Raw genomic sequence first — 27,927 nt, forward strand, 5'->3', positions numbered from 1 at the left:
GGAGTGATTAACCATAGGAATGTGCAGTCCGGGGAGGTGGCGGAGTCACCATCCCTGGAGGCGTTAAAGACTGGACGTGGTTGGCAGCGTTCCGCCATAGGCTGCGATTCCCTGATCTCAGAGGTCTTTTCCTCACAAATTCTGTGACACGGCAGCCATGGCGGGACAGACTCCGGGCACACAACACAAGGAAGCTCTGGGCGGCAGAGAGGGTCAGACGCAGACCCTGTGAGCCGTACAGCTCACGAACCCGGCCATGACTCCCGGCCGGGAATGCCGGCTCGCCCTCCCGCGCCGCCGCCGCGCCCCTCAGCTCCCCGGGCGGGCGCCGCGCAGCCGCCTGCAGCCGGATTGGGCGGCGCTCCTGTCAATCAGCGCCCGCGCGCGGGTGCCGCCCCCTCTTCCCGTGGTTCCTGCGCGCGGCGGGCGCTGAAATTCAAATCCCGGCAGCGGTTGGGGCGAGGTTCGGCCGCTCACGGGCGGCCTTGGCAGAGCGGACCCTGCGCGGGCGCCGGCACAGCAATGGACCCGTTCACCGAGGTGAGGGCTCGGCCGGGCCCGGCCTCCCCCAGGCCGTCAGCTGGGGAGGGGGCGAGTTGTCAGTGTTCGGGACCGCGGGGACACGGCGCAGGGAAGGGGCCGGTTGGGGTCCGAAGGGAGGGAGCTGCTCCTTGCGCCGCGCTCTCGGTTCGGGATAGTTGCTCCCGGCTGAGCCCTGTCAGCCACCCTCATCCCCGCTCGGGGGGGATCTGCGCGCTTGCAGCGACCCTCTGCGGCGGGGAGACCCTCGCTGCCCCGGCCCTGGAGCCCCGCTCCTGCCGGTGCCTCCGCTCCTGCAGCCGCTCGGGCTGTGGCTGTGTCAGATCCCGCCGGGAGAGGACAGAGCAGGGCCGATAGGCGCGAGGGTTTGCGGAGGAGAGGCCCTTCCCAAGCCGGGAGTTTGCCTTCCATGCGCGTCGGGCAGATAAGACTCCCAGCGGGGACGGAAGGGACCCGGCAGCAGACGGGAGCGCTGTTGACACTCTGTGTCTGCCATACCTAAAGGTCATAAATCATACATAAAGCATCAAAAATCTATCCAAAGAGGAGACCATCTGATAAAAAATGGTCTCCTATATACTATATGGCACGACTGCCACTTGTGATTGGTCACTTTCTTTGGCAGGCACAGTTCCTCTTTTTCCTCTGTTAGTTGTTAGAGTGAATTGGCTTTGTGCTTAAGTTTTAGAGAAGCAAAATTACAGCAAAAAGAGGAATTTGCCACCTTGAATCTGTATGAAGGCTGAAAGTTTCTTAAAGATGCTATGTTTACTCTGATTTCATGTCAGAGGTGTAGTTTTAGAGCTGTCCTGTGGCTGCTTTGAGAAATGTCATAGTAAAAAGGGCCTTCAATCCACAGCTTGTGTAATTAAAACCTGAACTACCTGAAAAAAAATTCAAATCGCATACACTGAGGAAATACTCTCTCCTCCCCTTGTAAACAATCTGTTTATCAAACTGACATTCCTTAGATAATTTGAGAGCCCAGAACAGGTGACTGCACAGATCTGATTTTTAAAAATGAACATAAGGTGTTGATCTGAACAGATTTACTGAATGTGTTATGCCAAGGCATATTTCCATGTAAAGCCTTGTGAAGTGTAAACATCTAAAACCTCCTTCCTTAATTGGTAGTGAGTGACATGATCCAGCTTGTCTTAAATAAACTTCAGGTCTGGACTACTGAATCAAATTTAAAATGGTTTTGCATGCTGGGAGATATTCCAACCTGTACACGCCCTTCTTGTACATAGCTGACTTTGAAAATGACCAACGGTGAGGCCACTCTGCAGAGTAAACTTCATTCAAGTGTTAGCCAGTATTGCAGGGTGCATAAAAAGTCACCTTATCAAGAATATTTCTGCTGTGGAAGACATTCCACTGTTGTGCACAGTTTTGACCAGTATTAGTGTCCTAGTATTGAAGTTTAGCAACTGTTCCCAAAGTTCTGTGAAAAGAAATTTACCACGTATTTCAAGTATTTATGTTCTGTGGTTTGTGTTGCTATTTTTTTTTTTCTTTTAATATAACCTTCCTTTAGGTTAACTGCTTTCAAATAATCTTTGTCTACACATTACCATACTCTGTTACTTGCAGGGACCTGGTGAGGCACTCTAAGTGTTGATTATGTAAAACCTAATAATTTGAGCCTTAATTGGATGAAGCATACTGTTAAGTGTCTGCTGATCACTTTGTAGTACCAAATTTTGTCTGTGTCTCAATGAATTTAAGCTCAAATGAATCTTGGTGTAAGATTCAGTGGAATGCTTTCAAAACAGCTCCGAAATGAGGTTTCTTTTGATTAATCTTGCAAAAAAAGCTGATAACCTTCTGAATCTCAACCAAATTATTAATACAGATTGTACTGAGGAGATGGTACAGGGGATGCATTCTCAGAATCACAATGAACATACTATTTGTGACTCCATTCATAGCTGATTTTATAATTCAACTTTCTTGCACAAAAGGGTTTATGTTTGTTACTATGGGATGTTAGAAATAGTCTAGGTTATTTTGTACTTTGAAGTAGTTTTTACCATTCATAGAAGCGACGATGATTTCCTAGCATGGAGGATGAGCAATGAAATAAGTGATGCGGTTGTTTGGGGAAAATTTGCAAATGTGAGATTTGAAGTTAACTGTTCTTCAATAGCTCCCTTTGCTCTATTCTGCTAGTAAAGCAGGGTAATTAGAGCAAATTCTTGTTTACGAACATAATTATGTGTGATTATATATGGGCCTAAGTATCTTTGATATATACTTTTGAAAAACTGAAGTTGCCCGTTAACATTTGAGGTGGGAAGATTTTTTCTGATTTTTAGAAAGTGCTTTTGTGACACAGTAATCCACTTTGACATTGTAGTCCTCAGATTCCTTCATGTAACAAGATAGGTAATGGTCTCACACTCATGTGATTTTTGGGGCTGCTCTGTGCAGGGTGAGGAGCTGGACTTCTAGTGGATCCCTTCCAGCTCAGTATATTCTAGGAGTTTCAACTTCTATGATACTCTGAAACGTTGTCATCAGAACAACTGGAGAATGTACTTGTAGAAAACACCCTGTTGATGAACTTGGAAGTAAGCCTCAGGTTGTGGAGTGTGGCTTACTCATCGTGTGTAACAGCACCGTTGGAGTTATGGCGGTTGGATGGAAAATTTGAGATGCAAGAAGCCAATAGGAGCTGGAGCTGAACAACAGAGGCATGCATTCTTGGGAAGTGACATCTCATATGTAACAACTGAAACTCTCTTGCTCAGCTAACAAAACAGAAAGGAATGTGCCTCTATTTGAATAGAACTGTAGGAATACTGTTATAAGACATATTCAACTTTTTGCAAGAAGAGCTGTTAATTTAAATTGCCTTTAGGATTTTTTTTAATGTGGGCACTACGTGCACTTAGTATCCCTCTCTTTGCATTTTGGAACTAAGGAATGTTGACTTTTGGGCACAACTAGCATGGAAACTGCATTGAAGGCATTCATGCATTTCATATATTTTGGGTTTGGGATTTTTTTTTTCCAAATTCCCCCTCTTCTGTGAAAAATAGCAATGCTGAGATTTGTTGTCACAAAAAAACTGTTGAGATTGACATTCTATTTGTCCTGTGTTGCCCTACAATAGAACATTGTTTAAGACTTCAGCCTTAGACAGTTAAAAATGTCAAATGTGTATTTAATTGCTGTGCAACAGGACAGATAATGGCTGGCACAGTTCTCGCAATAATTTATGTGCCACCAAACAACTGCAGTTTATATGCTTCCCTTTAAAGGGCATTAGTTCAATTGCACAATTTCTTGTCTCAACCTTAAAACCTAGATCAAAAGAGTCATTAAGTATCCTTTAGATGTGATCAAACTGAGTGATAATGACTTGCAAATGCTATATTTAAAACAAACAAACCTTTTAAAACTGAATACTGTAAGGAATCACTTTGTACTAGTGTGGAACACTTACTAAAACAGCTATTTTATATGGAGTATAATTAGGGTACTCAAATTTCCAATGAGTAGAAAATGAAAAAGAATGTTATATAGCTTAATTGGTATCTCTTTATATGTTTTTCTGTATAGAGATATCTTAATAAACAGGCTATTTACCATAATATAGCTAGGTATAATATCAGTCTAGTCTTAAAATTTAAGCTTGAGGCAAAGAAAGTCACCTTTTGATTTAGAAGGTGTAATAACAATTTTTTTTAATATTGACGGCCACGCTTTTATTTGTTGAACTTTTTTATGGCCTCTTGACAATTGCTTCAATGTTGTTTATTTTGTTAGAGGGCCACTGCCAGTCAGGTGACGTGACCAGATGCTTTAGCAATGTGTCAGAAAACGCTGCTAGCAAGACTTGACAGATCAAGATTGTCATGTGATGATTCAGGATTTAAAAAAACCAAACCTTTCAAATATTTCTGATGACTTTGTGGTCTATAGGAGCCCCTCTTTTTTGATTTTGCCATTGCTCCTGTCTCTTTAGCCTGATTTTCTTTCAGTGCCAAGCTAGTTGGAGGCAATAGTTGATTTAAGGACTGAAATTTGGAACCTACTGCCTACCTATGCTAAACAGAATTCCATCATCTTTTACTCTGAGCTGTTACCAGTTAACACACTGCAATGTCTGGTAACACATGACTTATTGACCACTCAGAAACTCCTTGAAAGAACCCGTGCCAGGCGAGAGAACCTGCAGAGGAAAATGGCAGAGCGGCCGAAGATGGGGGCGAGACCCACAATGCAGACCAAGAGGGCCAGAGAGCCTTTGGCAGAAACTGGTAACCAGGCACCTCTTCCCAGTGACGAAGGTATTTAGTGGCATGTTTAATAAAGATTGTTTTGATACCAGTCTCATCATTTTTTCCAAAGGGAAAGTGAAAACACTGAACATTTATCTTCTACTAAACAGTGATGGATGCAGTTACTTGGCCACTAGGGCTAGTTTGTGTTTAGCTGGACCTGAGAGCAGATGTGCCAAGTCATTAGTAAGCTATTTAGAAATAATTGTGTAATGTAAAGAGAGTGCCTTGTGCTTGGTAGATTTGGGAAGTGCATTTTTTTGGGAAGCATATCAGAGTATTCATAAATCATAACTTTATTTGTACTGCTGTTATGTGTTGTTGGAAAATATTTTAGATTGTTTGAATACTAATTTGTTTGAATCTCTGACCTGTCCAGTAAAACCAGATACAAAGCCATCACCATCAAAAAGGCTCTGCCCTAATGATATGGAGACTCAAGCTCCTAGTTCAGAGAATGTACAGCCAGTTCCTTCAAGTTCCACAAGCCATGACTCTCCTCAGATGACTTCAGAACCACACGAAACTGCTTCTAACAGAGCTCCATTGGTTCAGCCTCTTGAGAATGCAAAACAAAACTCCAAGTCAGAAACTCCTGCAGCCCTTTCAGTCAAAACACGTATGCAGAAGTTGGCAGAGCAGCGGCGCTGCTGGGATAGTGAGGGTATGTTTCACTTGCTAAGCACCATTGGTGTCTCTCAGTGTTTGCATTGATGATTATGTTGGCTAGAAGGAGATAATGTTGTCTGTGGGAAGATTAATGTCTTTTTAAAGAATTCTAAGACAATACTAGGGCAGGCCCAAAATATTGAAGCTGTTATCTACAGCTTAAAATTAAGCTGATTTTTCTCTGCTACTCTCATGCCTTGCTCCTCACAACACTGACATAAAATTAGTAAACTGCTTGATTAAAAAATTTTAATTTGTTTAGTCTCAGTGCCTCTAGGGCTAGTAGTTTGATTCTGTTGATGACAGGAACATCTAATTGTTGATAAACTCAATATACACAATTATATGTATCTCAGTATAATTTATTAGCAAAGTTAATGTGTTTTCTTTTTTCCAGATCCCTCTGAATGTGTTCCTCTGTCTCCTCTCCAGTCAAAAGATCTGTGTGTTTCTCCACCTAAGCAGGCATCCAGTGCCCTGGCAAGCGAAACCCCTATTGGGAGGAGAGGCCGTTTAGCTAACCTTGCTGCTACAATTGGTTCCTGGGAAGATGACCTAAGTCATCCATCTGCAAAGCAAAACAATGCACAAGAACAGCCTGGCACTACTTGTTTATCCAAATTGTCCACTACAAGTGGAGCATCTGCTAGAATCAATAGTAGCAGTGTAAAGCAGGAAGCTGCATCCTGTTCTCAAAGGCTTGTTGAGGCTTCTATTAATAAACCAGCAAACTCAAAGAGAGCGGTGAGTGTCTGATTTAGTTGCTGATTAAAAATTGATTTGAGTATTGTATTGGGGCATAAAAATGTTAGCACATAACTGTTTAATCTGAATTTAAAGATTTGGTGTGAGCAGTCTTAGTCTATTTACAACTTTTGCTTTATTGCAATCCCAGATGCCCTTTTTTTAATAGCAGATGTGAAACAGCTTAAAATTCCTTTTATTGCAACTTAAAGATGAGAGTACTTATATGTTTTGTTGATGGCAATGTACTTGATTGCTGCTCTTGACCATCAGAAGGGGCTTGTTACAGAGATACTGGGTTTCATTCTGTAACTTCATATAGTTGATTGACTGAAATTGTGAATGTTATTGCTGTACAAAGACTCGATCAGAATGATGAAATAAGTAGGACCAGACATTCATTGATCAATTTATGCAATTTCTGCCATGACAATATCTGCCATGTGCATTCTTGTTTAGGGAAATGTGGGATAGTATTTAAAATAGCTGGCAAGAGCATCAAATGCCGAAACAATTTGAAATACTGGATAAAAAAAGTACTAAAAGCTTAACACTTGTTCTTGGCTTTTTCTTTTGTTGAAGGAACAGGTGTATCAGGTGATGGTATGCTATGCAGAGTGCTTTCATTCTTTTTCCTCTTGAGAGAATAAGAACATAAGTCTCATCTTTTATTTTTTTTTTCTCCTGTTAAGGATCCAAACAATTCTTTAACGCAATCTTCAAGAGTCACTGCTCCCTGTTCTAAAGAATCTGAAGTACAGCAACGGCCGGCAGAGAATCCCTGCAGTCCCCGGAAAGCTGAAGAGCGTACACAAACAGCCAAGTCAGCTTTGCCTCAACCAGTTCAGTCCAAAGCAGAGCCAGTCAAAGGAACACATGTGCAACTTGAACCTAAGGGTAAACCCACAACACCAGGTAGGCTGTTTTCTGGCTTCAGTAAATAAATATTCATTCAAATTAGGCCTATGTGTGCTGTGTTGAAAACAACATACTAGTAAAGAATTTAAGGTACCATACCAGATAATACCTATTTCCAGCTGTAAGTTGAATAAAAAGCTGATGAGTTCTGTGATAATTATTTTAAGTTATACAGCTTCTGTATTTTGCATGGGATGTTTTCTTAGATGTGTTTTTAGTAACTCTTAAGAACAAAAGCAGCCTAAAATGTTAAGTGAGACTATTCAAAATTTATTTCAGATTGTTTGGTGCTATATGTATCCATTTGATATATGCATATTTAGAAGAAATAGAATCTTGTTGCCACATAGGTGCTCTAACTTTGCAGTGTCTTTATTTTCAGTGGTAGCATTGATGTCAAAACAAGTGAACATCCTCAGTTTTTAATTCAACCGCTTGTTGTGTCAGAAACCTGGACTCTTGAACTCTTAACCTGGAAGTTTGAACTCTTAAAAATGATGGCCAGAAAAGCATGTTTTAGATATGCTGACAGTAATAGATAAGCTCAGTGAAGCAGGGTGGATGCCAAACAACATATCCTCCTCATGCACTAGAATGCTTATTTCTATGAAAGAAATGGGGCTGGTTATAGAGGAAATTTGGAAAAGGCAAGCCAGTTTAAATAACTGATGTATTACATATAGACTGTAGTAAAGAGAGACATCTACTTGCTTTGATTTACTGTTTTATTAACATCACTGTTATGATTTGCATTTCAGGTTCAGTTTGTATAAAGTATAATGGAGTAAGAGCTGTAAAGGAGGCAGCTTAATTGCTTCACTGGGAACCTTCATCAGGATACAAAATTGCAGTGATTTCTTTAATATTGAGAGTTTCTTTCAAGGCAAAACAATTGTTCTTGTAGGGGGATCTGGAATTAAGCCCTTCCTGGAACCCTTTGGGGAGCGCTGTCAGGAGCGTAGTGCACGCAGCCCTGCCACGAACACTCCAGGGTGCAGAACGCCCACTGTTACCCCAAACACAAGGACAATCCAGGAGAGGCTTCTCAAACAAAATGAAAATTCCTCTACTGCCAGTTTAGCGCTTCAGCTTAAACAGGTATGACTTGTTGCATTCATAACTAGCTTATAAGCCTGGGGAAGGTTATTACTGTTGGTTCCCCTAGCTGAGGAATCTGAAGTGTTGTGACACCTTAGGGCTGTCAGCTTTTCTCCCATTTCCCTTCATTTGTTTAGGAACGTGAACGGGAACTTGCATGCCTTCGTGGCCGATTTGATAGGGGCAATCTGTGGAGTGCGGAGAAAAGTGACAGTTCAAAGAGGAAGCTTCCAGAAGCTAAAATGGTAATGTGTTACCTCATCAATCAAAATATGATACTTTGAATTGCTTTAACATATTCTGAATACAGAGTTAGATGTGAAGATGTGTATAAGGGATAAAAACCTATGCTTTGGGAGTGCTTGGGCTGGCAAGACCACTTGTCTAGTGACTTGTTTGATTATTAACAAATTATTAGTTTATTTACCTCTTGTAGAATCAACCAAAATAAGTGATACTGCTTTGAGCCAATTGACTTATTTACTTTTTGATGATAAATGTGGGGGGTTTTATGTTCTATAACTGCAAAAGCAAAAGAGCTCCTCATGCAAATATTTAATATTTACTCCTTCAGATAAATATCTTGGATAAATAAATAGGGTATTGGATAGGCAACCTCTTTTTCCTAGCAGATGGTAAAATGTATTTTTTTCTGGTAGTTTTTTGGTTGCTTTTAACGTTACCTCCTGAATGCATTCTGGTTTTATTCTTGCCAGGAAAGCCAATCTCAGGCCAGTCCAAAACATCCTCCTAGTTCAGATGCCTCTGCTCTTGGATCTTCAGAAGACACATCAGCAGGTGACAGGCCAGCAAAGTCTCCCAGCGTGGAGTCTTCGGGTGAGAACCGCCATAGTTTGCCTGTGACTAGTGCTGGACGGGGCACTGCACTTGATATTCATGAGCAGAGAAAGAGGCCAGTAACACTGATGTGTGGAACTGGACCTCTCCTTTGGTTACAGGTTATCTTAAATCTTCTTGTATGATAGTAGTATTTGCACTCTTGTACCACTTGAAAGGATAGCAAGGCAAGACTGTCTTTTTGTTTTTCAATGGGTATACCTATGTTTCAAACTTTAATGGAGGTTAAGGGCAGGGAAGTGAATGAGAATTGTCAGTTACATATTTAGTCTATCCTGTACCTGAGTAACCAAATTTCCACAAGAAGCTAATGGGGGGAAACTCTTCCCTTGTCAGTATCCTTTTGTGATATTAATTCTTATGGTAGGACGCCTGAAAAGAATTGTGAGGTGCTCCTGGAATCCTTTCTGGCGCTTACTGAGTGGAAGCATCTTCAGCTCTCTGCGAAAAAAGTGTGAACTAACTTAGTTAACGCTCTCGGTAGACTGTTCACTTGAAAGATCTATCAAATGTCCTTCTAGAAAAATTGGGTTTGCATGCAGTGGTTTGTTTAGTGGATTTTTTTGTTTGTCTTTTTAAAATTTTCCCTTTTTGCTCATGAGTGTCTGCACTCTGCTATGGTTTCAGCACTGTTTCTTGCAGTGTCAATTTTCTGATTATAATATAGAAGTCTAGGTGTACAGGTTGTGGAGGGTATTCTAATGGGGTTTTTTTGACATGTGGCTAACTGGAATATTTAATCTGGTGGTCTTTTTGTCAGTAGGACTTCTAAAATTCAATAACTAAAATAGAGGCTAGACATAATACTTCTTTTCTTTATAAACCCCTTAGACACTTCTAAATGTGAAGAGACTGATAACTCCAGTCCTCTGAAGACTGCAGAGTCAAAGAGCCCTGTAAAAGCAATGTCTGTCTCAAAACTTGAACAACTTGATGAGAAACCAAAAGGTTTGTATTGAGTAGACTAATATTGAGGACTTAGCTCTCTATAGCCCCTTGTCTAGGACAGTGTCAATAACCTTCAAGTCTGAACAATGAATTCAAATGAAAACATTTTCTGATTCCCATGTGTTTTGTAATGAGATTTATGTAAAACAAATTAGGAAGCTTCAGTTATCATACTGAAGCTTCCCTCTTGACATTCAAGTTTTCAAGGAAGATTAAAAAGCTCATATTCAAGGCTCATTGGAAAAGGACAGAAACAACTGCCCTAGTGTTTGACTTGCGGTTAAGTTTCAGATGTATTTGAACTAAAAGGTTGAAATTTGTCTAAACTGTGCATCTATATATTCCCTTTCTGCATTGATTATGCAATATATGTAAAAGTGGTATATTAAAATAGCCATGGAAGGGTGCTTTTAGGTTCTATATGCCCAACTGCAAAAAGTGCTTTTTAATCAAGCTTGCTTGAAAGGCAAAACAAGTTTGCTTCTGTTTAATGACAGTCTTGATGCTACTAATATATTTTAAAATGTCACTCTTCAGATGAAGTATATGAAGGCAAAATGCGTGTGGATGATGAGATGAATAGCTCAAAGGTGATAAATGAGATTTTTGAAATTCTTCAAGAGGATGGTCCAGACATAGAAAAGCTGAAGAAAGAAATGAGCATGAGCCTGGAAGGTGAAAGTGATGAGGATGAGCAGGAGGAGTCACTGAACATTTCATCAATGTCTCTGTTAACCCCTCTAGTGGAATCTGTTGGTTCAGAGGTGAGAATTCAGGGAGGGTGGGGAAGGGCTTTTTTATCACACAGAGGTGTCCAATTGGCTTGTGAGCTGTGATATTTTGTAATATTAGGATATGTGTGCAAATAAAGAAGTTTCAAATGGTATTTTGCTAATGAGAGCGTAATGAGGCTAAGTTATTTTTCTCTGAAAATAGTGTAGCATATTGGATGCTCTGCTAAACAAGTGGTCTGCTAAACCTGTTACTAGTACTGGACTTGCAGTGGTATACATGCATTCAGTGGAGTGATCACTGATGAAAAATCTTAAGTAATTATGTAACTGCTCTGATTTGGAAGCTAAAGGTGACATCTCATTGAGTTCAATAATCTGTTAGTGTCCTTAAATAAATAAACTTGCTCTATGTCTGTACTTGTAAAATATCATCTGTTAAATAGTATTAAGCAAATTTACTGTTTATAAGTACAACAAATAAAGGAGAAAGAAAACAGATTATTATTAGTAGTAGTGGTATTATGTGAACAGATAGCTGTAATATGTTTTCTTTTCCTCAGGCCTTTGGTTCTCCTTCTAAGTCGACTGGGGAAGGTAGCAGTATCAGTGATGTCAGTCTGAAGTCTGAGAAGTTCCAAAGGACCAGAGTTCCCAGGGCGGAATCTGGAGACAGTATTGGCTCTGTGTCGGAAGATCGCAATCTTCCTTACAGGTAATAAGCACAACCCAACACCCCTGATTCTGTAAGTGTTCAAGTTAAAACACTGGCTTTTTTAACTCTTCTAATGATGCATACCATTCAAACTACAAATTAAGCTTCTTTTGCAAGATCTCAGCCTTTATCAAAGATTGTGTAGTCTTTCATGTTGCTTAAACTTAAAATCAGCTGTTAAAATGCTTTCTTTAAAGCCATTTAAGCAAGTTAGAAAACTTCAATGTATGATACATGCCTCTGTATCTTTTAAGAAGAGCTTTGCACACCTGTGAAACATTTTGTGATGTTTCCTTTTTCAAAAGTGTCGATGCATACAGATCCCAAAGATTTAAGGAAACAGAACGTCCTTCAATAAAGCAAATAATTGTTCGCAAGGAAGATGTGGCTTCCAGACTAGAAATGAGAAGAAATGGCCCATCTGATCAAGTCAACATCAAAAAGAAAATGCAGGTACCTAATATGCTTCTGAAAATTATTTTTCTAATCTACTGTTTTCAAATTTAATTGCCCCCATGAATGTCCAGGATGTTAACATACTGCTTAGAACTGCAAAATAAGGTTGGTAGGTTATTTCTATTTTGCATAAATATCTTATGGTAGGGAATGATGGTGATGATGCATAATTTGAACAGCTAATGCTTCACTTAAAAGGATCATGTTATAGATTAAGTCTGGAGAGAACAAGCCATTATTTTGATAAGAACACAGAGAATCAGTGTCTTAACACTGCCTTTGAATTAGGCAGAATTTGTAAAAACCTACTTTCAGTAGGTAATATTCTGATCTTTACTAGTACTTTGTTTGCACTAATCTCCATTGCTGAATTTCTGCTTAGCGCTGCTTCTCCTGGTGAAAGGAAGACTAGATGGGATATGGAACATACAATATTGGAGTCTTTCACTCCCCACCATACCTCTGAGATAAAAAAAAATTGTGCTGCAGTGTTCTTTTGCCAAAGTAACGGTTAACTATGAGGCTTTTGTAGTTTGCTATTTAAAGGATCTGATTTTCTTTTGAAGCCTTGCCCCCCAAAAAGGCTCATCTAGAGACATTTCCTTGTTTGAATGCAGCACTAGAGCTCTCTTCTTGATTATTGTTTTTATTATTTGTTTTCTCTAGGAATTGAACAATGAGATCAACAGGCAACAGACAGTGATTTATCAAGCCAGTCAAGCTCTGAACTGCTGTTTTGATGAGGAACATGGAAAAGGGTCACAAGAAGAAGCAGAAGCAGAAAGACTTCTTCTCTTTGCAAGTAGGTTTTTATACTCAGATTCAATTCTTTATAATGAACATTTCGACAAGGTTCATAATTTCTTCCTCATGCATATATTGTGTTACATTGTGGCCATTTATTAATAGTTCTTCTGGAAAAAAGAACAGGATAATATCTGTTCTGTCTCAGGTCATTTTATAGGCAAGAGGACATTTTTGTATCTGTCTTGACCCTTAAATATTAATCATTTCACAGTGTAATAGAAATATAAGTTGCATTTTACATACTTAAGGCAGAAAAAAATTGTTCAGTACTTTTTCTTCTGTAGAACTGTAATTAATTTCTTTGTGCAGCTGAGAAGAGAACTGCTTTATTGGAAGAATTGAATAAACTGAAGAGTGAGGGACCACATAATAAAAGAAATAAAGCTGCTTCTACATCCGCTGAATTTGCTCCCTCCAGGGGATCTGTTTCCATTTCAGAAATGCGTCTACCTCTAAAAGCAGACTTTGTATGTGGTACAGCTCAAAAGCCAGGTAAAACTAGCAAACAAAAGCTTTATTTCTTTTCTCTTCCTTCCTCATTCTCCCAACATGTATTCCTGGTTCATTCTCCTTGGGCTTTTTTTTTTTTGTTCTTCTGCTTTGATGTTCTCAGAAATCTAGGGGTAATGAAAATTTAGCTATTGCATTCAGTTCATCGGCTTCTGACTAACTTTTCAATGTTTCAGTGAAAGCTGATTTGTGGTTAAGCTGGCAGGCTTAAGTAAAATAAATAAGTAATAAGTAAAATAAATAAGTAACATTATCTGCTGACCTGACTGAAAGTTCCTCTCCCCTTTCACACAATATCTGTCACACTGGTTAGTGTAGGTCTGGCCTGAGATGCCCCAGGCAGTAAAGCAGTTGCTATGAATCCTGTGGAGACAATTTTACTAGTAGACACAGCATAAAGAAAATAAAATTGTTTTAAGATTAAGTTTATAAGCAAGTCTCAAATGTAACTAAATATTTTAAGAAGGGTGAAACAGAGATGTGCTTAATAGCAATGCAGTACTTGAGAATTCTTTTAGAGACTTGGACTACTCTGGCTAACCAAACCATCTGATGTGTGCTTACAGAAGCAGGAAATTACTACTATGTAATAATACTGAGATCTGGAGCAGAAAACATGGTTGCAACTCCATTAGCAAGTACTGCCAGCTCCCTGAATGGAGATGCTCTTACTTTTACTACGACGTTTACTATGTAAGTATAAAGAAACTCTTGAAGCAGTTTTAACTCTGATGGTGGAGCATGCATAAGAACATTTATAGTCTTAGTTATGAGAATGTCGTATTCTGCAACCAAGTGTGGAGAGATTTTGTGGTATAGCTATTTCCTCCTTCAAAAAATAGCTGGAAGGCACTTCTCTCAAAAGAGCAACCTAGACTTATTCAACCATCCATCAGCTATTTTATCTCTTGCATTTTCTGCTTTTGTTCTTTCCTGGAACACCTGCAGTGACAGATGGATTGCTGTGCCTGAGATGTGTTTTTCTCTTTTGCACCAACTAACATTTTATATAGCTATTTGGTTTTGGTATCTGGGAAAATAGTGCTCTTATAACTATAACTTCAACTCTCACATGTCAGCTGAAAAGGCATTGTGAGTTCAAATGACTGTTTGCTAGTAAGTCTTCAAAATAAATAAACTCTGTTTTTGAAGTTCAGCTGTACTGGAATTTTCACTTAAAGCTATTTACTCGAAAAACCCAATCTGTGACAGGGGAGGGTGCAATTTGAGAAATGGTAGATGCACATTATCTGCCTCTTGTCATCTCCTCTCCTTTTCTGAGTTCCAAAAAGTATTTTTAAGTAGCAATACACTAAAAGCTCCTTGGAAAGTTATAAGGAGCAAAAGGAGGGAAGAAGTAAAGAGTAATTTTAAAACCCAACAAAACCAACCAAAACAAATGAAAAAAAACCCCAAAACTCCACCACAAACAAAAACAAAAGCCTTTTTGCTTCAGTTAGTTTAACTTGTTTTTTCTTCTTCCCTTTAGGCATGATGTGTCAAATGACTTTGAAATAAATATAGAAGTTTACAGTTGGGTATGTATAGTTCCTGTGAAGAGGAGGTGTAAGGGAGAATGATGTGCTGTACTTTCTCAATACCTTTTTGCCTTACAGGTGCAGAGAAAAGAAGGTACAAGCACTGATAAAAGGAAAAAGACAAATAAATCTAAGGTAAATGAAACCTGAAAATCAGTAATGTAATGTTTCAACAGAAGGTGCTCTAGCAAAACTGACTGATAGTCTTACACAATCTGTTGCTTGCTTTTACTCCCTTTTTGGAACATCTGCCATGACAGATGGATTATGGAGACCTACAGCAATTAGTAGATTGGACCTGCAGCACTTGGTTGAGTCTGAAATGTATTGGTGGGGAAGAAGTCTTACTAGTTCTGCAAAATACTGGGCTTTGCAGACATTTATTTGTTAGGTGTGGGGCCTTCAATAGTGGTTTATTGCCCTTTTTCTTCACTTCAGTTAAACTATGCCAGTCAATACACCCTACCCTGGAGTTTGATTTGTCTTAAAAGTTTTATTGATCAAGTAAAAACTCCTCTTTCTCCCCAGTATTAAGTATAAGCACTAGATGCTTACATTTTAAAGTAAACATTGTTTTAATAAGGGTGTGCATATCAAGTGTTTGTGCTTTTTTCAGTATATATGTAGATATGTAACCCTAAACAAGCCTTTCTGGAGGTGTTTTTTTTGTTTTTTTTTTTTTTTTTTGTGGTTTGTTTATTTTGGGTTGCTTTTGAGGGTGTGTGTGTATTTTTCTTTTCATTCTAATAGAGCACACAGTGAATTAGTGGGTTCAGGTCTGATTTCCTTCTTGACATATCATCTGTCACTTGGTAAAACCAAGAAACTTGATTGTCTTTTAAAACAGCTGGAATGAGTACTTAAGTCATGTGGCTGCAAGCAGAAATAGGAAATTTCTTTATTCTTTGATTTGGCACAGTGAAAGCTCCCACCTATTCTCTAATAAAAATTTCAAGTACCAGGGTTCACTTCTCCTGTGCTGTAGTTTAATGGAATTTTTACTTAAAATTGAATGATTTCATGCTACTGTGGGTAAGTTGCTGATATGAGGTTATAGGTTTGCCAGTGGCATCCTATATCTGCTTTTTGATAAGCTACTTACACTTGTCTTTCAACCTCAGTAAAAGTACATAACTCCAGTTTGTGTTTAATATACAGTCTCACCTAAACTTTGAGATTTTAACTTGAAAATAATGATGTATAACAGCAGTATATTGAACATATCCTTACTTTTATTGTTAGCTCTTACCTTTAGTTTAGCAAATGGAACTTAGAAATCCCATTACATAGGTAAAAGCATCTACTAAGATTGGTTTTCTGCTTAACTTTTCTGCAGTAATTATTTCTTTGCTATGCAGCATTTCTTCCACTGAGATCTATTATGTCCAGTCAAAACCCAAGACTTACTCATAGTAATGAGTACTCAAATTCAAAATTTGAGATAAGCCTTCAGTAGTTTCACTGTCTAGTTCTCATGCTAATGTGCTGGACAAATGCAGTAGCAAAAGCATTTGTCTTCTTGTCTTCTTTTGTAGGTTATTACTCCAAAGAGATTATTAACATCTATTACCTCGGTAAGTATGAACGTAATATTGTAACAAGATCTGACTATGCCCCCTTCCAAAGGACATGTTCTCACAGATTAAGCCTGTGCCCATAATAGATTCTTTCTGTTGCTTATGTAAGGCTCCATAAATTGTCCAGTTTTCTGCCAAATTTTTCAGTCATCAGCTCAAGAAACAGCTCTGTTACATATGTAATGCTGGAAATACACATTTATTTGGACTTTCTTTTCGATTTTTTTTCTATTTGATTGGGTTTTTAAAAGTATTTCAAATCTAATTTCTTTTTACCTTGGCTTTGTCTCCAGTAGAAACTGTCAGAAGTACTTTTTCACTAAGCTTTTATTTCTCTCTATTTCTAGAAAAGCAACCTTCTTACTCCAGGTAAGTAAAGTCTAAACATCTTATGCCAATCTACACTTGCTGTCAAAACTACTATATCAGTAAATAATACTTGTAACAGATGACAATTTGTAAGTAAGTAAACACTAAATTTCCCAGCCCAGAAACTGGCCCTGTGCTTATTATGCTACCATTATGTTCAACAGAAGATATCTTCACAAAATCAGAACTAACATCTGGTGTCAGATACCCATGGTTTGCATTTTTTTTCCTGAAAGTATGAATTCAAACTTTAATTCAAATTTTAAAAGTAGAGAACTAGAGTCTGCTATCAACAAAGTAATACAGAACAATTGGAAAATATGAACAGATCCTGAAATTTGCTTGTGTGTAGTGTTTTTTATAAATATTTATATATAGAAAGCATATATAAACTTGTTTATGTATTTCTGACTCTTGACTGTCGAGAAAAACAGCACCTCTAAGTGTTTTTCTAAGTATATAAAAACATTATACACTTATCTGACCTGAAGTATGTGATACTTGAGCTAGCTTTAGCAGGAATTGCAGCAATAGAAGCTCATGAACTAAATCTGGAATGTGTATCATGCTGCTGCTACTAGTGAAATTCCTGAGCTGCAGTGTGTGTTTCTCATGGTGTAAGTGCAAAGGAAAGGCGTACAAGTTCTGGAAGATGGCACTGTGTCACTTGAGAAGAGGTTAAGAGATAGAAAAGTCACATTCCTACTGCAGGGTATGTGTGTCTTGTAGTGTGCCCCAGCACACTCTCCATCCCTCCAAGACTTAAAATGCTTAGTTTTCTCCTTTGTGGATGTTTTCAAACCTTGTTTCTGAAAGAAAAGATCTTTTCAGGAGGAATGGCGTGTGTCAAGATTCTCTCAATGTGCTGCTGGGCTTGGCTGCACTGCAAAGAGCATTTCTCACGGAGTACTGAGCAGGGCATGCATGCAGTAGTGCAAATAAAGTACATTTTTTTAAGCCTTGCAGCATCCTGATTGTGTGTTTTGGTGTGACTTTACTTCACTTTAACTTCTCTCCACAGCCATGGCCAGTCCAGGTGGCCCAAATGCCATACGCAGTACGAATTTCATCCTTGTTGGATCCCACAAGTTATCGCTGTCTTCTGTGGGAAATAACAAATTTGCACTAGACAAGGTAATGGAAATTATTGGTTGCTAATCCAAAGGTAATTGCATGCTACTAGAAAAATAAGAGTGTGGGTTTACTTTTCAGGTAGAAGCACCATCCTAGAAATGAAATATATATAATGGTGTCTAGATAGGTTATTTATATAGACATTAACAATTTTTGTATAGATTTTACTTACATATCATATGAATTAAATGTTGTTTTAAGATGAAGAGAGACTTTCATTACTCTGCCAGGTGCTCTTTAATTTCTGTAGGTCAGTATAAGATATGGTTGTGCAAAGATAACAAAGGAATTTGATTATGAATTTGCTTTCACTGACAAAAATTTGATGTATGCAGTTGGCATTTCTATATGTGGTCTTCATGTTGTTGCTCCTAGTCTTGCAGTTATCACTAAAGAAGGCATTAAGTGTGTTTTAATGATAATGAAGTTTTTGATTTTTTCTGCATTTAATTGACCTAAAAAATGCTATTTGAATATATTTAGGAGCATCAGTTTTTCCTTTCATATCCCAATTAAATTTGTAGAAGCAAATTATCTTAAGGGTTTTTTTTAGAACTCTTATTGACTTTTATGCCATCAGTTCTTTGTCTAAACAGAATGTTTATTGGCTTTTGCTATGAGAAGTTTAAAAAATACATTTTTACATTCATTGCAATCTCTAACCTTGTAATATCTAATATCTAAAACCTATTTTAATAGGTGTTTATGCCAGCAGCTATCCTAAGCTAGTTTAAATTAGTTCAAATGTTACTACAGTTTATGGTAGTACTAAATCACAGCTTTAGCTACCCAAGAGCAGCAAAAGAAAAATTTTGTTTTTTTTGGCCAATCAAGTCTTATGGCAATAATATTATTATTGTAATTTCAGCTTCTGATAAGAGATGAGAAAACAAGACCTAATTGTGTTTGTGTATAAGTCTTAAAACAAAATATCTCAATAATCCTATCTTGAATTTTAGAAGTTTTACTTTTTGTAGATAGAAGCAGATTCCTTTACTGAAACAGCTGGCAGGACAATGGTTAAATTGCTGTTGTTACTGACTAGGTGAATTTCAGAAGTAGCAGCTTTGGTTCTTCAGCATAAATGTTCCTCTTAACCAGAACTATATGTAGAAATCTTTGTGTGTAGCTTCCTTATTGGAAACCTCTTGTTCTTGGAGATGATAGAATCAGCTTTTGTATTATATTCAGCAGTTTAGGTTTGGACTTCATTGGTTTGCATTGCATGACAGGACACTGGACTGGACTAGTGAAATATAGCAAAAGCACAATGTTCAAAGAGAATTCTGGGAAAACGATCACTTAGTTAATTTTTTGCAGATGCAGTCTTATAGTTATCTGGAAAAGAGGGGAATTCTTATTCATTATTTATTTGGGTTTTTTTTTTTTTGTTAAATTACTACCTCAGTAAATTACATTACTACCTTTGTTAAATTACTACCAAATTTCAGTTTTGACTTGGCCTGTGGCTGTACAAACAGCTGGTTGCTTCATGTATTTCTGATATGGAACAAACTGATGCCACAGTGGTTTTTTTGAGTGTCATTCCTCTCTTCATGTACTGTTAAAATGCAGGGTATAAAGGACCAAAATATACTCATGTATAACTGTCTCCTTTTTTCTTCTAGACTATAACTTTACACTAATTGCATTGAGCATGTTTCTTTTTTCCCTAGATAAATTTTGAAGGGGAGGAAAAAGAACTGTTGGGATTTATGTTCCAGGACAAGGTTGCTATGATCCTTTAGTTTCTAACTTAAAACAGGAAAATGCTTTCTAGTGCATGTTGCTTATTTCTGTCTGGCTGTTTTTGCAGCTTTTAAAAAAATTCTTCTGAGAAAGTGCTTACAAAGATTTACTAACTAAACACAAGATGTTAGAAGCCTTTAAGACTTGCAGAATTCTACTCCTTGTCTCATAAGCATGCTGCTGGAACTCAGTTATTTAGGTTGCCTAAGGTTGCTCCTTAACTAGCATGTTTCTCTTGTCTTCCTTGGTCATTACAGGAGGTTGTTTCTTGTTTCAGAACAAATTGTTGTGTTTCTTAAAGATTTATAGTCAGGAAATTTGAGCCAGCTTCTTGATGAACTACACAGAACACAGAATCAGCTGCTGTGCTGATAAGAGAATCAGAGAAAAGTGCCTGGCAGCCTAAATGTTGGTTTAACTCAACTTGTTGCTGCTGAAGAAAATTAAAATCTCTCAGAACCTAAGTAACCTTGCTTCTTATTCTAACCTTGTTCTGACAAGACATAGCAAGACATTTGGCATTTTAAGCAAAAAGCTTAGTATTTTCAAAGCATGTCAAATAAATGAGGTCCTTATTTGTACACAAATGTGCCTTTAAAATGTTTTTGCTTGGTGTATGTTTTGGCTTTAGAAATTATGTGAATTGATATCCTTAACAGAAATAATTTGTCTTTAACCTATGAACATAGTTTTATCTAGTTAATAGTTTACTTGAGTCCTGCAGAAGAAAGCGTTTTAGATTAATTTTCATATTTCCTCTCAAAATTAAGCAAGTGATACTTTTAGTGCCTATCATCTCCTATTTTTAATCAAAAGTCTCCTAAAAAAACAGTTTTTCAAATGCTTGAGTTCTCTTGAGACCCTTTACAGATAATCTTCTGTGACAGTAAGCTGTGTTCCTATGGCAAATACCTGCGTGACCACATCAGAATGCAAGATAGCATAGTCATGGGCTTTAGTTTTCTTTTAATCTAGCTGGATATTTGTCGAACTTTCTTTCCATCACCTTTAACTTTATAAAAGAGATATACTGTTAACTAGAACTCAATATTTTCTCATTATGTGTACAAGAGGGTGTTTTGAGACCTGCTTTAGTAATTAGTAATGGTGTTGTAGGCTCTGCAAAACTGTGTTGTGTTTGTTATACAACCTCTTTGCTTTGCCTCTCACACAGTTCCTCACTGCTAAACTTCATAAATTGGATTCTTCTCTTCTGATGTAAATCTTAATTGAGATGCAAAAACCATAAAGCTGAAGTGGGGAATGGCCAGATATTCTTGAGGCCCTAATTCAGAAATGGGTGTTACTGTGCTTTATTAGGGTTATATGCCATTATTCCTTGGTGTAGCATGTAGGGTTATAGTTGTCTTATCAGTCCTGGATTTCTTTTTTTTTTGTTTCGTAGAAGTGTTTCACTATTATTTGCTTTTCAAGTGGTCATGGAGACTCCTACCTAATGCTTAGAATTTTTTGTGCTATAATATTCCTGTTGAGTACAGGAGTAAGCCATTAATGCTGTGTTAGTTGAGTAGATCTGACCTGTGAAAATGATTTGATCACCTGTTTGTGCATGTGTGTCTTATGTCTGGGAGGAAGGCTGCATGATGTCTGCAATTCAAAGGTGATCAATTTCTAACCACAACACCTATTTTGGTGCTCTGCAGGACTCACTGAGGCCCACAGATGAGCACTTTTAACTACTGAGGGTTACTCCTGTTCATCTTAACTACTAGCAAAATTTAGTTCCATTTGAATGGTGTTGATTTCATAGTTCTGAAAGCTATTTTGTTACTGTGTACACGTGCCTGTGCCTATTCCCTTGCAAACAGTTCTTTATTTGTATTTGAGTGGCAGTATTGACCTTCCTGGTTTTTCTAGTAATACAAAAGATGAGTGTTTCTGAATTTTTTGTCAATTTCTTTTCAAGATTCTTAGCAGTGTTGCTTATTCATATTAGCAATAAAATACGGTTTGTAGAATGCTGTGCAGGTCATCATTTGCTTGTTGAATCAGCTCTTTGCCTCAGTGAGGGGGGGAAAAAAAGAAGTGATGTGATTTCATGGAGTAGTCAACGTAATGAGGCATTATGTTTGGAGGGATTGAGGAAAGCTCAAAGGCAGACCTTTGCATGCTCTTCCTCAAAACTCTTGGCTGTCAAATGGCTGTTTAATTGACCTCTGATACGGTAATGAAGCTTTCTTTTGGTTTTTTTTTTTCCCAGTGGCAAAAATAGGACTAGGAACCTTTTCTGTTAGAAATTACTTAACACATGTCTTTAACACCTTGAATGCTAGTTGAGAACTGTTTTCATTATTTCTCCCCTTTCTAGGTTTTCTTTTATGTAAAGATTTATCTGAGTAGGCAGTACTACATCAGTATCTGCCAAAAATGCTTATGGTATCCAAGTACCATTCCTGTTTAAGCTCACTTTGGTGAGCTTTGGTATTTTCCAAACAACTTGGTGTCAAACTGAGGCAGAAGCTTGAAAAGTGTGGACTGGTGCCTTCTGTTGTTTCTAACCATGCTTGAAGAGCCTGTTTTCATAGCTAGAGTGCATGTTTATATATCTATATCCTGATGAGCAAACTAATAAATAATTATTGGAAAGCTTCTAAATGAACTTGAAACCAAAAGTGATTATTACTGTCTTGCTTGAGTCTGACTGACTGCTTCTTTCTGGCTGAAGGTCCTAAGAACAAGACAGTGCTAACATCTTGGTGCAGGTGGCTTGCTTGAACTGGTAAGACTTAGTTGAGAGATGTCAAAATTAAATGATTGTTTTACATTTTGCAGGTTCCCTTTTTGTCTCCTTTGGAAGGTCATATATATCTGAAGTTGAAATGCCAAGTGGACTCTTCAGTGGAGGAGAAAGGGTTTTTGGTAAGGTGTTTACTGTATTCACTTCAAACTCCTGCCTTGGAAATTACAGGTCCTAATAACATAGTAATTTTTTAATGTCTCACCTGTGTTTAAAGCTAAAAACTGGCTTGATTTTTTTTTTTTTAAATCTCTGAACCAGACCACAAATGGTTTTTAGTTTCTCTTCTAAACATGTGTAAGTTAAGGCTACCTTTTAAGAGTTTGTGTATCTCTCTTCTAAACATGTGATTATTTATTATTTTGAACTTCAGTTAACCTTCTCTTTCTAAAATCTTTGGTAGATGAGATTTTCATTTCAATGACAAAAAAATTTTACAGGACTCTTTTTGTGTGTGTTTAATAAACACAAAAGATTGCATCTTTTTCCACTGTGTTCACAGCTTTTCTAAATTACAAAGAAACAACAGTATGTTTTTGGAGAAAAATCTTGTTCCAATCTCTCTAAAACTGGACCTAGAAAATGCAGCTGATACTTGGGCCTAGGAGCTGGGACTGTTGAAGTGTCCACAAGATGGCAGTAAATGTGCTATGAAAATGAAGCATTAACACTTGCTTTTATTTTGGTGTTTCCAGAAATCACGATTTCTTTAGACTCTTTTCAAACACTGCTTTCTGTCTCCTTTCCCTTTACTTAATTGAAGTTGAACAGATTTCATTAGGTGCAAACATTTCACATGCTTATGGTATTTGCTGTCCCATGTTTCTATGTACTAATTTGAGAAAGTCCATCTTTGCTTCTGCTATACAATATGTAAAACCTGAAGAATGATGTACATGCATACTGGATTTCTTCAGAGTAAGGGTTTGGAAACTCCCTGCACCACTGAAAATTAGAGTCTGAATTGTGAAGAGTGAGAATCACAATACACACTTTAATTGGGAAAAAAGTTCTGTGTAAGTTCAAGAGGTAGCAGGAATAGAAGTCAGATACTAAACTATGCATTCCAGTTCTAAGGAAATGAGGCTTGAAATGGATGAAATCCAGCATCCAATAAAAGAACTGCCAACACAAACATTTAAAAATCAATTTCTAATTTCCTTTGAACTGACTAAACTTTCTTGAGTGGCTTCTTGAATAGCTGCATGCTTTTTAATCCTGATTTTAAGTCAAAAATTACTCAAATATCTAATAGTAATAAATTGTTTTTTGAACACATTTTAGGAAACATTTGTATTGCATATACTAGAAATAACCGTTCTTTACCTTAAAATAATGGGACTGCTTGTCACCATCAACATGAAAATCTCGTAATTTTAAACCACAATTATAGGTGCCTTTTAGCAAAAGGCTGCACACCTGAGAATGATAGTGTGAGCTAATTTTCTAGACCATCTGGAAAATAAATACACTGTCTGAATAGAAGCCTCTCTCAGTATAATTTTTTTTCCTTCTCTTTCATTTAGTGCTATGAAGGGTTGCACTTGCAGAACCATTCTGGTAGAAAAATAGTCAAATACAGACCAAGCTCTAGGTACAAAGTTACCCCATTTAATTTTTTGTTTTTAAGACCATGTTTGAAGATGTCAGTGGATTTGGAGCGTGGCATAGGCGCTGGTGTGTGCTGTCTGGAAATTGTATCTCCTATTGGACATACCCAGATGATGAGAAAAGAAAGGTAATGCTGTCTTGTAAAGCTTAAGTCTACAGTTCTGTAGTGCCCTACACAAATAGTTGTTCATTGTTAAGGACAGTAATGTTTAGGCTTTAGACTGGTGGGATTCAAGTTCCTAAAGCTTCCTTGGGGAACCTTGGGGAATGGAGGAGACTTTTCTTCATAAAGCTGACCTAAATCATGGCAAACTTAGAAACTGACTTCCCTGTCTAGTAGGAAAGGGGGGAAAGTGATGGGAGATCCATATTTTATTTCCCCTTTAGTCTTAAGGCTTTCCACTGTGCTCATCAAATCACTAATTATTGAGTTGAAATTGATTGGACTTGTACAGCTTAATAAGCAGACTGTATCTAGTTGCCTAAAGTTTTAGACAAAATGATAACTAACACTTAATATGGTAAAAAATTAGAGTGGCCAACCTTTTATATTGCAGAACTATCTCATTTGACTACCTTATTTGAAGTCCTTGTCTTCTTGCAGCTCCACACTGTAGCTGGAACTGGTGCTTCTTAAATGGTTCTCACAGAAAACTAAGTTCTTGTTGGGCTAATGAGACAAATCAGAGGTTCATCTGTCACTGAGGTGAACCTTCTTGTCTCCTTAGTGTGTTCCTGCAGTGCACTAAATTGTTTCCAGGTTCTTTTAAAGACTGCTTTCCAAGAGGGTTTTTCTGATTCACTGAAGTTATTTACCATTAAACACTTTCTTGTTTAGTGGCAGAACATTTTCTTTCCCAAGCTCCGTGGCAAACTCTGGTCCTTTTGGGACTTCTATGCCAATCCAGATGCCTGAGTTTAGTTTCTTCCCTGCTAACAGAGGAACACCATATGCTGATAGTTGACATTGCCAAAATATATCAATGTACTTTATTCCCTTGCCAGGAGAGAGGGAAAAATCTTTGCCTACTGTAAGACAAGATAGTAAAAAAAAAAAGTTAAGCAAGAAGAAGGTTCCTATTTTGCTTTTGTCTGCAAGCAAGAAGCTTTGGTTTGTTTTGCAGATTGTTCTGGAAAATTTTCTAGACTTGTTTCACTATTTTTCAGAGAGAGTGAGTCAGCTGTATTTTGGTGATCTACAAAAATATTAAACTTACTAAATGCATCCCCTTGCCCCCACTATATCTGTTCCATTGTGCAGAGATAGATGTCACCCAGAAATATCAGTATTAGTCCATGATTACATTAAATCATGGGATTTTTTTCAAATAAATTTCTTACAGCTGCACATATATCACCTTTTTGTATGGAGTAACTCACTGAGAGAAGGTGTGTTCACTTAATATGTTGTTCAGAATTACTCTTGATTGCAGTGCTCTTGACTGGTGAACTGATTTCACTTTCAGCATCCTTTGGGCCGGATAAACTTGGCTAACTGCACAAATCATCAGATTGAACCTGCCAACAGGGAGTTCTGTGCTCGTCCCAACACTTTTGAACTAATAACTGTCCGACCTCAGAGAGAAGATGACAGAGAGACCCTTGTCAGCCAATGCAGAGACACACTCTGTGTTACAAAGTGAGTGCGTAAAATCATGGAGGTTGTGGGAGGGTATTTTACCTCATGTGATAGTTGTTGTAACATAGGAGCTTGACAACTTTGTCATAATGATGCAAAGGTCATTTAAATGCTGAGGTTTTGGGTGGCACTTGAACTGTTTTGTTCACTTTTAATCTTAACTGCTTTCTAGAAGTGGAAATGCCAGGTGACTTGGTAGCAGGATGGTGGAATGTTTGACTTAATTTTTAACCCTACTATTTCTTCTGGGCTTCTGTGGTTGATCAGCTTGACTTTTGTCCTAATAACTAATTGGAGGTGGAGAATAATCCATAGGGTTCCTTGCCTTCTAGGAACTGGCTGTCTGCTGACACTAAAGAAGAGCGTAACCTTTGGATGCAAAAGCTCAACCAAGTCCTCATTGACCTTCGCATGTGGCAGCCTGATGCCTGCTACAAACCTTCTGGAAAGCTTTAAACTTGGGAAGGGAACTACACAAGAAAAGAATTTAAATGAAAATGTTGGAAGTCCTCTGGGTCACTTATGCTTTAAGTTTGAGAGAGTATTTAACATTATACAGGACTATGTTATGCAGTATTTTTATTTCACTTAAAAAATTTTAAAACCTTCTTAGTTCCTAGTTTTGAGTATGGTAGGAAGCAATTACCTGTTTCTAAATGTGCTAAATATTTATATAACTCCTTTTTTGGAAGTCTTCTAGCTAGGTGCATTCTCTTTTTCAAACAACTAAATTATTGCAGGAAATCACACTTCAGGGCAGTAAGGGGGGCACTAGCTAGTGAAAGACAAGCTTTCCAAATAACTCAGCTCCCTGAAAGAAGCAACAGTTCAAAATACTCTTAACAAGAATGCTGCTGAAGCACAATATCTAATGTTGTAGCATTTGTTGGGGTTCTTTTGTAATGATCAGGCATAGAAATAACTAGTTAATTTTATTCTACAACATGCAGTATAGATAATTCTGCTTGTCCAGCGTCCTTGTGGTCAGAACAAAACATGCACAACATATTCATACTACTTTTGCAATTTCCTATACAGACTAGTGTGGATAAGTGCATGGTGTGTACACTATGTGATTTGCAGGTGTGGAATTAAGTATGCAGTATATTGCACTTTGATAGAAATGGAAGGTCTTGAATATTTTTGTTAGGAATGTTATATAAAAAATAATCAGACAGAAAAATTTAGGTTTATGGTTGTATACATCAATATTTCCTGGGACTTGTGGTTTTCACAAGCTAGAGTTCTCCATTTGAGAACCAGGAATAGGTTAATAGGTAGTAAAAGTGCCCTTTTTTTGTTTTGTTTAATGATAAGATTTACAAAGCTGCTGTGTACCAACTAATACTCCTCTGGCTGAAAAAATGGGTCTTCCTCCCCTTGATATATGTGTCCACAAAGCATATAAAAGCAGTACTTCAGACTCATCATGAAAATGGCAACATTTCTCAGTTAAAACTTGCAGGTTTTGTGGCTTTTCACTGAGCGTATTGAAATTCCAGCTCATTACTTCACTAGGAATGCAGTAGTGGAAAATTTAAGATTGCTATTGCTGTTATATATTCACACTTGAAACACTAAATTCTGTTACCTTATACTGTTTTCATCCTGCCCCTTTTGTACGTGCTTTTAAATCTCCTTTTCTGATGTCTTTAAATATTTCCAAACTATGTATTGAGATTTATTTTATTCGTTTAAAATAAAAAGTAAAAACCCTCCCTGCTTTTTTCATAATGTCATCTATGCAATTTGAGATACTAATTTGTAGGCTGAAGAAAAGCTGGACTCCACAGAGTGTTTAAGGAAGGATTCTATTCTGTACATGTATCCCAGAATTCCACTTGATAATGTGAAGCCTTGGACACAGCTAGCTGAATTTTGTAGTGAGAAGCCAGATTGTCCTTGTGCAAGAGCAAATTTCAGCAGTGGATGTGTGGTAGGCTCTCTTGTTAAACTCCCAAGGGAGTGTTAAAAACCATTAATTTTTGAAGTATGAAATAAGTCCACAGAAAGGTGTTAAGAACAGAACTGGATGACATTCAAGGGAACATTTTTATTTAGGCCAATTGGACTATTATCCCTTGTTGAAATCAATCTGCATTTGTTCATTGCCCAGGAAGCAGTTCTCCTCCTAAAGGAAAAGGTATGAAGTGCTAGAGGTGGTGTTAAGTTAGAGAAGCTGACCTGTGTGGTGACTTCTGGGCACATGAGTGGTGAGCCCATGGGCTCCTGCAGCCAGCAGAAACATGGGATGCAAGCTTAGCAG

General features: G+C 37.8%; 1 protein-coding gene across 2 annotated transcripts; it reads left to right on the plus strand.

Moving 5' to 3' along the window:
• The first annotated feature begins 507 nt into the window (after positions 1-507).
• On the plus strand, positions 508-27,379 carry ANLN (anillin, actin binding protein). Of its 2 annotated transcripts, XM_063156965.1 has the most exons (25): positions 508-540; positions 4,688-4,841; positions 5,212-5,496; positions 5,899-6,245; positions 6,938-7,160; positions 8,068-8,261; positions 8,399-8,506; positions 8,978-9,098; positions 9,951-10,067; positions 10,605-10,831; positions 11,362-11,513; positions 11,819-11,966; positions 12,636-12,771; positions 13,086-13,268; positions 13,853-13,979; positions 14,776-14,824; positions 14,903-14,959; positions 16,360-16,398; positions 16,749-16,770; positions 17,792-17,904; positions 19,581-19,634; positions 22,447-22,533; positions 24,042-24,149; positions 25,489-25,661; positions 25,994-27,379. In XM_063156965.1, exons 1-25 carry the CDS (start codon positions 523-525, stop codon positions 26,115-26,117), a joined length of 3,366 nt encoding a protein of 1,121 aa, XP_063013035.1. In that variant the 5' UTR covers positions 508-522; the 3' UTR covers positions 26,118-27,379. The 2 variants fall into 2 exon arrangements, with proteins under 2 accessions (XP_063013035.1, XP_063013045.1); XM_063156975.1 differs by lacking the exon at positions 19,581-19,634.
• Positions 27,380-27,927: the final 548 nt, after the last annotated feature.

The sequence above is a fragment of the Melospiza melodia genome, chromosome 1 (genome assembly GCF_035770615.1).
Source record: "Melospiza melodia melodia isolate bMelMel2 chromosome 1, bMelMel2.pri, whole genome shotgun sequence".
Taxonomy (NCBI): domain Eukaryota; kingdom Metazoa; phylum Chordata; class Aves; order Passeriformes; family Passerellidae; genus Melospiza; species Melospiza melodia.

Excerpts from the sequence above, each read along its gene's own strand:
- ANLN (XM_063156965.1), top strand. Across the intron at positions 14,825-14,902 it reads ATATAGAAGTTTACAGTTGG|GTGCAGAGAAAAGAAGGTAC; the intron begins GTATGTATAGTT and ends TTTGCCTTACAG. Across the intron at positions 25,662-25,993 it reads GACACACTCTGTGTTACAAA|GAACTGGCTGTCTGCTGACA; the intron begins GTGAGTGCGTAA and ends CTTGCCTTCTAG.